We start from the raw sequence: 13,579 nt of genomic DNA, 5'->3' as shown, positions 1-13,579 counted from the left end.
TCACAGTTCAAGAGCATCAATTCTTTGGCACTCAGCTTTCTTTATAAGCCAGCTCTCACATCCATACATGACTACTGGAAAAACCACAGCCTTGAGTAGACGGACCTTTGTTGACAAAATAATGTCTCTGCTCTTTAATATGCTGTCTAGGTTGGTCATAACTTTCCTTCTAAGGAGTAAGCGTCTTTTAATTTTATGGCTGCAATCACCATCTGCAGTGATTTTGGAGCCCCCCAAAATAGTCAGTCACTGTTTCCACTGTTTCCCTATGTATTTCCCATGAAGTGATGGGACCAGATGCCATGATCTTAGTTTTCTGAAAGTTGAGCTTTAAACCAACTTTTTCACTCTCCTTTTTTACTTTCATCAAGAGTCTCTTTAGTTTTCCCTCACTTTCTGCCATAAGGGTGGTGTCATCTGCATATCTGAGGTTATTGATATTTCTCCTGGCAATCTTGATTCCATCTTGTGGTTCTTCCAGCCCAGCGTTTCTCATGATGTACTCTGCATATAAGTTAAATAAGCAGGGTGACAATATACAGCCTTGATGTACTCCTTTTCCTATTCACTCCCATTCAAATGGCTATTAATAAAAAAGAAAAGAGGGAAGGAAGGAAGAGAAAAAAAGAAAAACAAATGCCACAATATTGACAATCCTTGTAGACATTATGCTAGGTGAACAAAAGCAAAAATACAAATATTTTTTAATTCTTAAACGAGGTACCTAGGACAGTTTATTTAACAAAGTATAATGGTGGTTATTTCAAATGCTAAAAGATGATGTTCTTAAGTGCTACACTCAATATGCCAGAAAATTTGGAAAACTCAGCAATAACTACAGGACTGGGAAAGGTCAGTTTTCATTCCAATCCCAAAGAAGGGCAATGCCAAAGAATGTTCAAACTACCACAGTTGCACTCATTTCACATGCTAGCACAGTAATGCTCAAAATCCTTCAAGCTAGGTTTCAGCAGTAGGTGAACCGAGACCTTCCAGACATCCAAGCTGGGTTTAGAAAAGGCAAAGGAACCAGAGATCAAATTGCCAACATCCATGGGATCATAGACAAAACAAGGAAATTCCAGAAAAACATCTACTTCTGCTTCAATGACTATGTTAAAGCCTTTGACTGTGTGGATCACGATAAATTGTGGAAAATTCTTGAAGAGATGGGAATCCCAGACCATCCTGCCTGTCTCCTGAAGCCTGTATTCAGGTCAAGAAGCATCAGTTAGACCTGGACATGGAACAATGGACTGGTTCAAAATTGGAATGGAGTATGTCAAGGCTGTATACTGTCACTCTGCTTATTTAACTTATATTTAGAGTGTATCATGTGAAATGCCAGGCTGGATGATTCACAAAAGCTGGAATCAAGACTGCTGGGAGAAATATCAGTAACCCAGGGAGGCAGATGACACCACCCTAATGACAGAAAGCAGAAAGGAACTAAAGAGCTTCTTGATGAAGGTGAAAGAGGAGAGTGAAAAAGCTGGCTTAAAACTAAACATTCAAAAACAAAGATCATGGCATCCGGTCACATCACTTCATGGCAAACAGATGGGGAAAAAAATGGAAACAGTGACAGACTTTATTTTCTTGGGCTCCAAAATCACTGAGGACAGTGACTGCAGCCAGGAAATTAAGACGCCTGCTCCTTGGAAGAAAAGCTATGACAAACCTAAACAGCATATTGCAAACCAGAGAAATCACTTCATTGACAAAGCTCTATATAGTCAAAGCTATGGTTTCTCCAGTAGTCATGTGTAGATGTGAGAGCTGGACCATAAAGAGGGCTGAGTGCCAAAGGATTGACGCTTACAAACTGTGGTGCTGGAGAAGACTCTTGAGAGTCCCTTGGACTGCATGCAAGGAGATCAAACCAGTCAATCCTAAGGGAAATCAACCCTGAATATTCATTGGAAGGACTGATGCTAAAGCTGAAGGAAGCTCCAATACTTTAGCCACCTGATGCAAAGAACTGACTCACTGGAAAAGACCTTAATGCTTGGAAAGATTGAGGGCAAGAGGAGAAGGGGGCGAAAGAGGATGAGATGGTTGGATGGCATCACTGACTCAGTGGTCATGAGTTTGAGCAAACTCTGAGAGAGAGTGAAGGACAGGGAAGCCTGGCGTGCTACAGTCCATGGGTTCTCAAAGAATCAGACATGACTGAGCAATTGAACAACAATGGTGGTTACCAGGCCTGTGGGGCGAGGAGGTTGGGAGTTATTTAATAGGTACAGAGTTTTAATATGATATGATTAAAAAGTTCTGGAGACAAAAACTACAAATTTCTAGATATAAGATAAATACATACTAGGGATGTAATGTATAGCATAATGAATACAGCTAACTATTGTGATGATATACAGCAAAACTGTTGAGAGTAAATCCTAAGAGTTCTTTTCACAAGGAGAATTTTTTCCTTTATTCTTTTTATTGTATCGATCAGAGAGGATGAAGGTTAGCTGAACCTATTGTACACAATATATGTAAATTAAACCATCATGTTGTATGCTTTAAACTTATACAGTGATTGTATGTCAATTATTTCTCAAAAAAACTGAAAAAAATTTTTGTAGAAATGAATAGTGGTGATGGTTGTATAACAATGTGATATACTTAATGCCACTGAACTGTACACTTAAAAATGGTTAAGATGGCAACTTTTACATTATGTACATTTTACCATGATAAAACAAAAATATTTTAATTGTCTTTCAAAAAAGAAAAAACTTGCAAAGATCAGAACAGATAATTGCTAAGGTTTCTTTCCCCTTAAGATCTTATGACTGATACAGAAAGTATACCACAGTGGTTAAGAGAACAAACATTGAAAAGAAAAAAAAAAAGGTAAATATGTGAGGTAATGGATGTGTTAATTAACTTGGTGAGAATCCTTTCACAATGTATACACACTTATCATTCATCACATTGTGACACTCTGAATACGTTAAAATGTTGTCGATTATACTTCAATAGAGCTGAAAAAAAAAAAAAAAGCACAGACATGGGAGCCTGCATTCAAATCCTGGCTCTGCCACTTACTTGGGCATTTATTTAGCTTCTCTAAGTTTATTTGCAAAACAGTGATAACTTTAGCTCTCTACACCTCCTTCCTACCGTGCTCCTACACTCCAAGCAGCCCCATGCTCTAAGTATTTCTTTTGCCTGAAATGTCTTTCATAGAAAAACAACATACAATAAAATAACAGACACAAGCTTGAACAGGCACTTCTCGAGTGAGAATTTCTAACTGGCCAGTAAGTTTATGAGCAGGTGTTCAACATAAAAATTCCCCAGGGAAACAGAAATTAAAACCACAATGAGACAGCACTATATACCCAACAGAATGCCTAAAATTAAAAGGAATGATAATAAGTTAGCAAGACAGTGGTGCAATTGGAACTCTCATACACTGCTGATGAGAATGTAAGTTGGTAAAATCCTTTGAAAAATATCCACCTACCTTATGACACCTCTGGAGAAGGGAATAGCAATCCACTCCATTGTTCTCGCCTGGAAAATTCCATAGACAGGGAGGCCTGGTGGGCTATAGTCCACGGGGTCGCAAGGAGTCGGACACGACTGAACGACTTAACACACACACACCCTATGACACAGCCATTCAGCTTCTGCTAAGTGTGTATCTTCTGAGAGAGATGAACTCATTTGACCATTAAAAAACATGTATAAGATTATTTCACAACTCATGGATGAATTTTACAGATGTAAATTGAAAGAAAGAAAAGCCAAAGACAAAAGTATAAATACTGCATGGTTATATTTATGTTATCAGGAACAGAAAAAAGCCCATCGATTGTAATAGAAATTAAAATAATGGTTATCTAGGGGAAAGGAGGACAGACTGGGAGAGGCCACAAGGGTGCCCTCAGAGGTGCTAGAAATGTTCTATACTTTTATTTGGGTGGTGATCACAAGGGTGTATATATGTATATTAAAATTATTTGGGTTTGTGCATATTACCCAATGTATATTATATACATTATATTATACACACTACAGTAACAGTTTAAATAACAGTTTTAAAAAAATATTTATTTATTTGGCTGTGCCAGGTCTTATTAATACCTGCAGCTTCTAGTTTCCCCACCAGGGACTGAACCTGGGCCTCCTGCACTGGGAGCAGGGAGTCTTAACCAGTGGACCACCAGGGAAGTCCCACAATAACAGACTTTAAAAAGTCTTACTTCTTCCCCTTGTCTGCTAACTCTTACTTGTTCTCTAGGTGTAAACTAAGAAACTAGCACTCTAGGACACCTTCTCTAGTCCTGCCCTGTCCCCGGCATCCCAAACTGGATTTTGTAGCCTATTTACCAATTATTTGCCAAATTGCCAGGACTTCCTGTACCACCTGTGTTTACTAAGTCAGAGCACCTACCACACTCTTTTGAATATACCTATTTATCTTCCCCTACTTGCCCAATTAGACAGAAAGGGTTTCTGGACCATGGCTCGTTTACTGTTGCATTCCTAGTGCCCTGGCACAGGGCGGCTCACAGCATGTACTGAATTAATAAATGAAAAGAGACAGCTCTCAGTATGTGTAAAAAGCCGACATAACACTTTATGAATCAATTACCACAGATGACATTTTCAAGATGAAAAAGAAAGTAAATGTAGGTGGGATAGGGAGAGAGTTTTAGGAAAAAAGAAACCTTTCCTTTTTAAAAAATTCAAGAATGGAAAGAGTAAGAGCTGAGTGAGCAGAGTGAGGAAGCAGGAAGGAAAAAACATAAAAGTAGGTAAATTACAGTTTGTATAATATATTCCCATCCATTTAAATTGTTTCCCAGTGTTTGTGCATAAGGTCATGTCACTACAACTGGATACTAAATTCCTAGTGAGGAAGGGAATCTGTTCTATACTTTCCAACGTTCACAATGTTGGGTATGTTGCAGGTAACCACACATTTTTAAACAAGCAGAATGAAGCTATGTTTGGGTTATCAATATCCAACAAGTACCTAAATGTTCATCAGTGATGATCCATTGTTGTTCAGTTGCCTAGTCGTGTCCAACTCTTCGCGACCCCACGGACTGCAGCAGGCCAGGCCTCCCTGTCCCTCACCATCTCCCAGAGTTTGTCCACGTTCATGTTCATTGCATTGGTGATGCCGTCCAGCCACCTCATCCTCTGACGCCCTCTTCTCCTTCTACCCTCAATCTTTCCCAGCATCAAGGACCTTTCCAATGAGTTGTCTGTTAGCATCAGATGGCCAAAATACTGCAGCCTCAGCTTTAGCATCAGTCCATAGTGATGATCCAAAGCCACAATGAACTGTTTAGTTGCTAAGTTATGTCCGACTCTTTTTGCAACCCTATGGGCTGTAGCCCGCCAGGCTCCTCTGTCCATGGGATTTCCCAAACAAGAATACTGGAGTGAATTGCCATTTCCTTCTCCAGGGAAATCTTCCCAACCCAGGGATCAAACCAGGGTCTCTTGCGTCTCCTGCACTGTCAGGCGGATTCTTTATCCCAGGGCTACCTGGGAAGCCCTAGTGAGCATCCTACTTCAAAGAATAAAGCATTCACATGGAACGGCATTGTGGATATCTAAATGAAAAAAGCAGGCATGGTATGATCCCTCTGATGTAAAATGAAGCGTGTGTGTGTGTATGCATACACTTTATATGCCTGACAAAATTTATCTTCGGAGCCAACTACTTGAGAATTGTCTTACTTGACCTACCTCTGATAATCCAACCCCATCAGCACCCCACTCCAAAAGAACCAATGGCCACTTGCTGCTGTGTGCCAAAGTCTCACACTGCTTTCCTATTTCTCAAATAATCTTTCCTTTTAGTGCTCTGATTATCACCAGCTGCTAAGAGAAACAAACCTGGCTCAAATATAATTCTTACCAAGACAGTAAATAACTGTTAACCATATGTGTCCTCTTCTAAAGAACATCCACCTTTGAAAAAGACTGTTTGCAATTGTGTGTTTGCTAGAACAACAGATGTGTAAAAATAAAATCTAAAAACAGGCAAAAATAGGTTTTAGGTTGGTAAAAGTATTTTTTTATATTTAAAATTTTCCTTAAATATTGTTATACTGTGTATAGCTTTTAGCCTTTTTTTTTTTTTTTTTTTTAAGAATAAAAGGGGACTTTCCTGGTGGTAGTGGATGGGAATCTGCCTGCCAGGGTAAAAGCAAGGGTTATCTATATTATCCTGTATTTAAACCTATATTTCCTTGTATTTAAAAATACCTATACATATTACCTAAGAAATCTTTCTAAGTATGAAGTTTGCCTTTAGCTGAAATGTTGGCTGTTTTTAGAAATGTTTAGGAATTATACAAAAAATATTTATTTATCTTATGCTTACCTCTTATTAAGAAGCTAATAATCAAAAATTTAGAATAATTGTAAGCGTATCTAGGACAATCTGTAAATTATTCTAATAAAGTCATCTCAAATTTGATACACAAATAGCTAGAACACAGAGAGAAAAGAAAACTATTTTTTAAAATCACTTTAGCCTTCAAACTTTCCTACAAATAACAGTATGTATCTACTTAAACTGAAATACCAGACATTTTACAGCTGAATTTCTGATAAGCTGATGACAAACACAGAAAAAATTTAGGGAAGGCAAGGTTTCAATATTTTTGGAAAAAGAAAAGAAAAACTAGCTCTAAAAGAAGAAGTGAAATTACTTCAAACTCCACAAAAACTGTGTCAAAACTTACAACAGACTCTATGTTAAAGAATTCATTTGAATCTCATGTATTCCTCAAAACATTGAGGTTATAGTATTTCCACTTCAGAGATGAGATAATTAGTATTGTATTAATTAGACATTGTAAAAAATTTTACCATGAGAATCAGGTCACTGATTAACTAGTTTGACTGTCTGCCAACTTACGCTTCCAGCTATTGCTGATACAATTTGCTTCTTTCTTTTACCATTCATATTAATACCACAGGGATCAAACTGTCCTATGGGTATTCACAACAGCAGCCTAGTTTAATAACCTAGTTTTATTAGCTCTTAAGAACCACACTTTACATACTCAAGGGTTTATTGGCTCTGCATGTGTGAGTGTGTGTGTCTTTGTGGTACAATTTTTCAGTTTTCGGTTCCATGCTTATTATAAATGGGGTTCTGCCTCTAACTTCTGTTAATAGTCAGCTTTGTTCCTGAGTGCTCCATTCCATGTGCTATTCAGTAATTGATTAGTGAGAGCCTATTAGTATCAGAGCTAGATCTAGGGACTGAGATCAATAAGGAAAATTCTTATTCTCAAAGAATCCCAGAAGAACCATATTCATAACTTAAGAAAGAAAGAAAGTGAAGTCACTCAGTTGTGTCTGACCCTTTGTGACTCCATGGACTGTAGCCTGTCAGGCTCCTCTGTCCATGGAATTTTCCAGGCAAGGATACTGGAGTGGGTTGCCATTTCCTTCTCTAATTCATAACTTAAGGTGTCTGTAAAATCATTTTAAAAATTTGTTTATTTACTTATTTTTTGGCTGCACTGGGTCTTCATTGCTGCATGTGGACTTTCACTAGCTGTGGCAAGCGGGCTCAGTAGTTATGGCATGTGGGCTTAGGTGCCCTGTGGCATGTGGAGTCTTCCTGGACTGGGGATCAAATCTGTGTCCCCTGCACTGGCGGGCAGATTCTTAACCACTGGACCACCAGGGAAGTCCATGAAATTATTTTATAAGCCAGATTAAATAATTTTTTATAAACTGTAAAATAGAATTATTTCTCTTTGTCAGTACTAATTATTTCTTTAGCCCTACTATAATATAATAAATACATAATGAATTAATTTTCCATATACTCTTAAGGTCCTTTCAATTTTCTAGATGTATCTTGTCCACATAACCTCATGTTTTAACCTCAAACGTTTCACATTTTTAAAAGGAGCTTCTTCCTCTCCACCAAATGATAGCTTTTCTAGTCCTGATATCTTTTCAATTTTCTGATTAATTTTAACCAGGCTTCCCATACCAACTATTTATACTTTCTTTAATATCATCTTTACCTCCATGTCATAATATATATGCTTTTTCAATATACACAGATATTAATATATAAATAAGATTTAAATATATGTAACAAATGAGATCTAAGTTTTAGCTGCTCATTGTATTTTCACTATTTCTTCTTCAACTACTTACCCTATCAAGGATAAACTATACTTACGCACAGTATCTATCTTTTGCCAATTATGGATTATAACTGTTAATTTTTTTCATATACAATACTTTGAAAATAGTATGCGTAAAGTTTTTTCTTGTTGTTCATGAAGTAGGTATATTTAAAAAAACCTTTCTAAGTGTCCTAGTAGTTAAATATTTATAAATGAAAGTACAATTATAAAAAGTACTTATTGACAATATCCTGATGCATTAAACAAAACAAAAACCCAAATCATTACTATTACCACCACCATCAAAAATATTTTTTTAAGTTTAAAATTAAAGCCTATTTGGTTTAGGTTTTATATAAATTCCAAAGTCAGTTAGCAAACAGCCATACAATGAAAGAGTTAAACAGCCTTAATATATGGAAGAGGTGCTTTCTTCTTTTAAAGTACCAGAAAAACCTCCAAAAAACTAAAGTTATAGAAAGCTACCACATGATAGAGAAGGCTGTGGTACTTTTCAATAGTTACTGCTTGAACAAAACAATATAAAAACAAACTGCTTGAAGACAGGAAATAAAATGTTGTATCCAGCAGGTAAAAATCATCTAAATTAGATATTCTTTGAATATAAAAAAATTTTTCAAGGGATCAAAATCTTCAAAGATAAAAAAAAATTTAGGTACCATCCTTAGAAATAATGTATTATACAAATGCATCATCCTTAGAAACAGTTTATTATACAACTCAGTGTCTTAATTTCACAAATAAGAGTGGCTGGTAAAGATTTAGCAAAAATACATGAAGAAAAACTTATAAAATAACATATTTTTACATGGAGAATGCTAAAACCACTCAGTCATGAGCAGTTTTTCCCCCAAGTAAAAATATATCACTACATCACAGGCAAAAAGGATCTGATAAATGATAGTCAATGTAGGTGTGTGGGGGTGTGTATATGTGTGTGTGAATCACAGCGAAAACTGTTCACATAAAATTAAATACATATTTTGTTACAGGAGCTAGCTACATAATCTCAGTAGAGAAGATAAAGTAATTCACATTACTCTGCTTCACCATCAGTGACATTTTAGAGTTGTAAGAGACTTGAGATTACAGTCAAAAGGCATCATATTTTAGAGCAGGAAGAATAAGCAATGCCAAATATAGGAGGATAGGATTTAGACAAAATGACTACAGAAAAGCAGTACCTTGGGACCCGAAAACAGGAAAAAAAACTCTCAAGTGTCTTTGAATGATGAGAAATAGAACCAAACCTTAAGCCAAATTATCCTGATTTATTAGCCCCAACTGCGTACATAAAAATGGCTAAAAATTATATAAGAAAATATTTTCCTTAGTAAATATGGACAGTAATATTTTTCATGGGGGTTAACTTGCCAAGTTTCCTATCTTACTTTTCAGGGAACAGAAAACAGTGTTCTCAGCATTAGCACAGACTGATGATAAGCAATTACTTTAAGACCAAGAACAAGGTAGCAATCCGCTTTCGTTCTTGTCTCTCCTGCTGCTTCCCTGTGAGGTGCTCTAAAAGACCTCCACGGGAAAGATGAATAATTCAAAAACTGGAAAAAATAATTTACCTTTAAAAAAAAAAAAAAAGATCAATTACTCCTAAGGCTTCAAAGAAGAAAGACCAGATAACAGGTCCAGGTCTGTGGAAGAATTACTGAGTAGACACATAATCCTACACATAAACAAGAGCCAATGTAACAGTGTTTTCCTTTTCTCTTTCTCTCTGAAACTAATTAGCATTATGCACAGTATGTGCCTTGTTACAAACGTCTTCTTTCAGCTCTGGCACTATAGTGCCGAAACTCAAATCTAGTTTTTCAGTTAAGCAGAAGACAAACACTTGTTAGAACACTTGAGACTAACTAAAAAAAAAAAAAAAGATTTTAATAAAACAGAAACAACTATCACAAGCAGATGCTACATGTATACTATACTTACTCTGTGAATCATCACTTTAATGATAAACTGTAAAAGAATGCCTTTCTATATACTTACTGTTGAAAGGCTGCCATTGTATTCTCCAAATTTTCTCCAGCACCTGTGAAAACATTAAATTGAGGCTAATTTGAATATTTTATTTTTCCCCAAATTCACCTCATATAAGATATTTCAAGTAAATCATACATTTGGTACATATGAGGTAGATACTACAAGTGTTTTAAAGAATGTGAAGGCATTTTGCATTGTTTCTAGGGGCACCAGGAAGAATCAGGGCTTCCCAGGTGGTTCAGTGGTAAAGAATCCACCTGCCAATGCAGGAGATGCAGGTTTGATCCCTGGGTCGGGAAGATCCCCTGGAGGAGGAAATGGCAACCCACTCCAGTATTCTTGCCTGGGAAAGCCCATGGACAGAGGAGCCTGGCCGGTTACAGTCCATGGGGTCGCAAAGAGTCGGACACCACCGAGTGACTGAGCATAGCACCGCACCGCACAGGAAGAATCAAAGATCAAAACACAGTCACAGCAAGCGGGGGGTTAGAAGAACCTAAACGATTTTTAAATGCATTAAACAGTACATTAAAAATATGCATCCTTAAAATAAATTAATTTTTAAAATAGGCATCAAAACTAATGGCATTAGATTCAATGAAACAGCGAATATTCAGTAAAACTAAAAGATTATTGCATTGTTATTCCACTCCCATCATATAGTAACTGGTGCTTCCACTTACTGAAGTAATAAGTAATAGTGAAATTACAAAAAAGGACACAGATAAGAAGTATCTAATTGCCTCTTTTAGCTAATATTATAAACTAGTTAGAGTCAATTAGCATAAAATATGCAAGCCGTAAGTTTTTAGATATTTTAAAACTAAAAGATTTTGGTATTATTAAATGATTAATGGAATGCACAGGAAAAATACTTTGGAAATATTTTTTCAAATATTTTGGAAAAACAGCCAGTTTTTTCCTAACAAAAATAAGCACTTCAAGTTTATGGTACTGTTCAAGTAACAGCATTACAATGTTTTATATACAATAACATCAGAACATAGTTGCAAGGGTATTCAATTTTTCTTCTTTTATATTGTTATATTTTTATCATAACCTAATTAATAATGAACAGAAACATAAAGTATGAAAACATAAATATATTAACCGAATGTTCTAAAAATTCTATCAATTTGGTAGAGAGAAAGGGACACCCTTGTGAAAAAAGCCTCTTTGACTTGAGGTTCACTTTTGTAGAGTTGATGCATAACAAAAGACTGATGAAACAAATATAGAGAATAAAGTTTTTTTCCAAAGTAAGTGGTCTTTTTGAGGTTAACTGATTTTTAAAAGTCAAGTCAGTGCCTATCTTAGTCAAGAACTATGGAAATATGTTATACACAGGTAATATTCAAGAACAAAGCACTCAAGAATACCACCAAAAAGAAAAAAGTACTAAAACGGTTATTCGTAGATTAGGTCAAACTACTGACTGATTGTTGTGACAGAAAGCAAGCAAGTTGATAGGACGCAGAAGCCAATTTGAAAGAGCTCTCACTGGCCAAAGCTGAGACAATGTTAGAATCAAAATGATGACAATAACAGACTTTAAACCACTGAACAAAATAGGATATTCTGAACCCATTTTAAGAAATGGACTTAAAGTCTGATAAGGAGTGGGGTGTTTATGTAGGTTTAAAGTATTTTCCTACAAAAATACTCAGTACAAAGAGAAAAAGAGTAACTTCACAATGTTAAGTCTGGCATCTCCCACTTCACTAAGTCATCAAAGTCATCATCATTAGTTCTTTCAAGCTGACTTCTGTGTCCTTTTAATTTCCTTGCCTTTGAGTACAATAAACAATCAGTATGGGAATTCCCTGGTGGTCCAGTGGTTAAGACACTGAGATTTCACTGCTGAGGGTACAGAACTAAGTTTCTGCAAGCTGCACATTGCAGCTTAAAAAAAAAATTAACAAATCATTCAGTTATTTCCAGCAGCTGAGGTCAGAATAAAAAAGATTTCTTTTCTAATGTACACTATTCTAGCCTTACAAACCCTCCATAATGACTGCGTATTACTTTTTTGGTCAATTTTTTAAAATGTATTTATTTTTAATTGAAGGATAATTGCTTTACAATATGATGTTGGTTTCTGCCATACATCAACATGAATCAGCCATAGGTATACATCTGTTCCCTCCTCTCTTGAACCTCTGAGAGACTCAAAGCCTTAAACACATGCCATATCCCTCCAAAATTCTCTTCACCACAGCATCCCAATCTTCATCCTAGAATGCCAAATTCACTTCCAACTCCTCCATGAAGCATTTTTTTTTACTCACTTAAGATTACAATAACTCTTTATTACAGTCAAGAGTTCATTCTTATATATTCAATGGAATAGTACTCAGCCATAAAAAGAATGAAATAAGGCCGTTTGCAGCAACATGGATGGATCCAGAGATTGTTATATTGAGTGAAGTCAGAGACAGACAAATATCATATGTCATTGCTTATATGTGGAATCTAAAAAAGGGGTACAAATGAACTTATTTACAAAACAGAAATAGAGTTACAGATGTAGAAAATAAACTTACGGTTATCAGGGGATTTACGGGGGTTTAAATTAGAAGACTTAAATATACACACTGTGTGTGTATGTGTTAGTTGCTTAGATGTGTCCAACTCTTTGCAACCCCATGGACTGTAGCCTGCCAGGCTCTTTGTCCATGGAATTCTTCAGGCAAGAATACTGGAGTGGGTTGCTATTTCCTTCTCCAAATATACATACTACTACGTATAAAATAGATAACTAATAAGGACTTGCTGTAGAGCTTAGGGAACTCTGTGCAATACTCTGTAATACTCTATATGGGAAAAGGATCTAAAAAAAGTGGATATATGTATATGCGTAACTGATTCACTTTAGTGTACAACTGATACAACACTGTAAATCAATTATACTCCAAAAAAAAATTTTTTTTTAAGTTAATGCCTTAAACTAGCATTTTTCAACCATTTTGGTCTCAGGAATCTTACTGAGTACCTCAAAGAGCTTTTGATTATGTGGGTTATATCCATTAGAAAAGACCCTGACGCTGGGAAAGACTGAGGGCAGGAGGAGGAGGAGGTAAGAGAGGATGAGGTGGTTGGATGGTATCACTGACTCCATGGATATGAGTTTGACCAAGCTCTGGAATATGGTGAAGGACAGGGAAGCCTCGTGTGCTGCAGTCCATGGGGTCTCAAAGAGTCGGACACAAATGAGCAACTGAACAACAAATCCATTAATAACTACGTATTAGAAGCTGACTCCCAAATTTTAAAAATTTATTTGAAAAAAAATTATTTGAAAATAATAATAAACCCATTACATGTTAATATAACATTTTATGATAAATAACTATCTGTCAAAAAAATTTAAGGAGTGGCATTTGTTTTACACTTTTGCAAATCTCTTTAACGTTTGACAATAGAAGGCA

At 36.1% G+C, this 13,579-nt stretch overlaps 1 protein-coding gene across 9 annotated transcripts in view; it reads right to left on the bottom strand.

The window, feature by feature from the left end:
* The window catches only part of GDPD1 (glycerophosphodiester phosphodiesterase domain containing 1), a 49,707-nt gene that overhangs the window by 21,650 nt on the left and 14,478 nt on the right, over positions 1–13,579 (bottom strand). For 3 of the 9 annotated variants that reach the window (XM_060395138.1, XM_060395145.1, XM_060395143.1), the window contains 2 exons: positions 10,158–10,200; positions 3,473–3,522 (listed from right to left, as the gene is read on the bottom strand). In XM_060395138.1, the coding sequence (XP_060251121.1) occupies positions 3,473–3,522; positions 10,158–10,200 (93 nt within the window). Of the gene's footprint in view, positions 1–3,472; positions 3,617–10,157; positions 10,201–10,286; positions 10,405–13,579 lie in introns of those variants that run through there. The other 6 variants (XM_060395141.1, XM_060395140.1, XM_060395142.1 and 3 more) reach the window with 4 other exon arrangements.

This window comes from Ovis aries, chromosome 11 (assembly GCF_016772045.2).
Source record: "Ovis aries strain OAR_USU_Benz2616 breed Rambouillet chromosome 11, ARS-UI_Ramb_v3.0, whole genome shotgun sequence".
NCBI lineage: Eukaryota > Metazoa > Chordata > Mammalia > Artiodactyla > Bovidae > Ovis > Ovis aries.
Note: the sequence above shows the minus strand (reverse complement) of the source record. Positions and strands in the feature narration are given on the sequence as shown.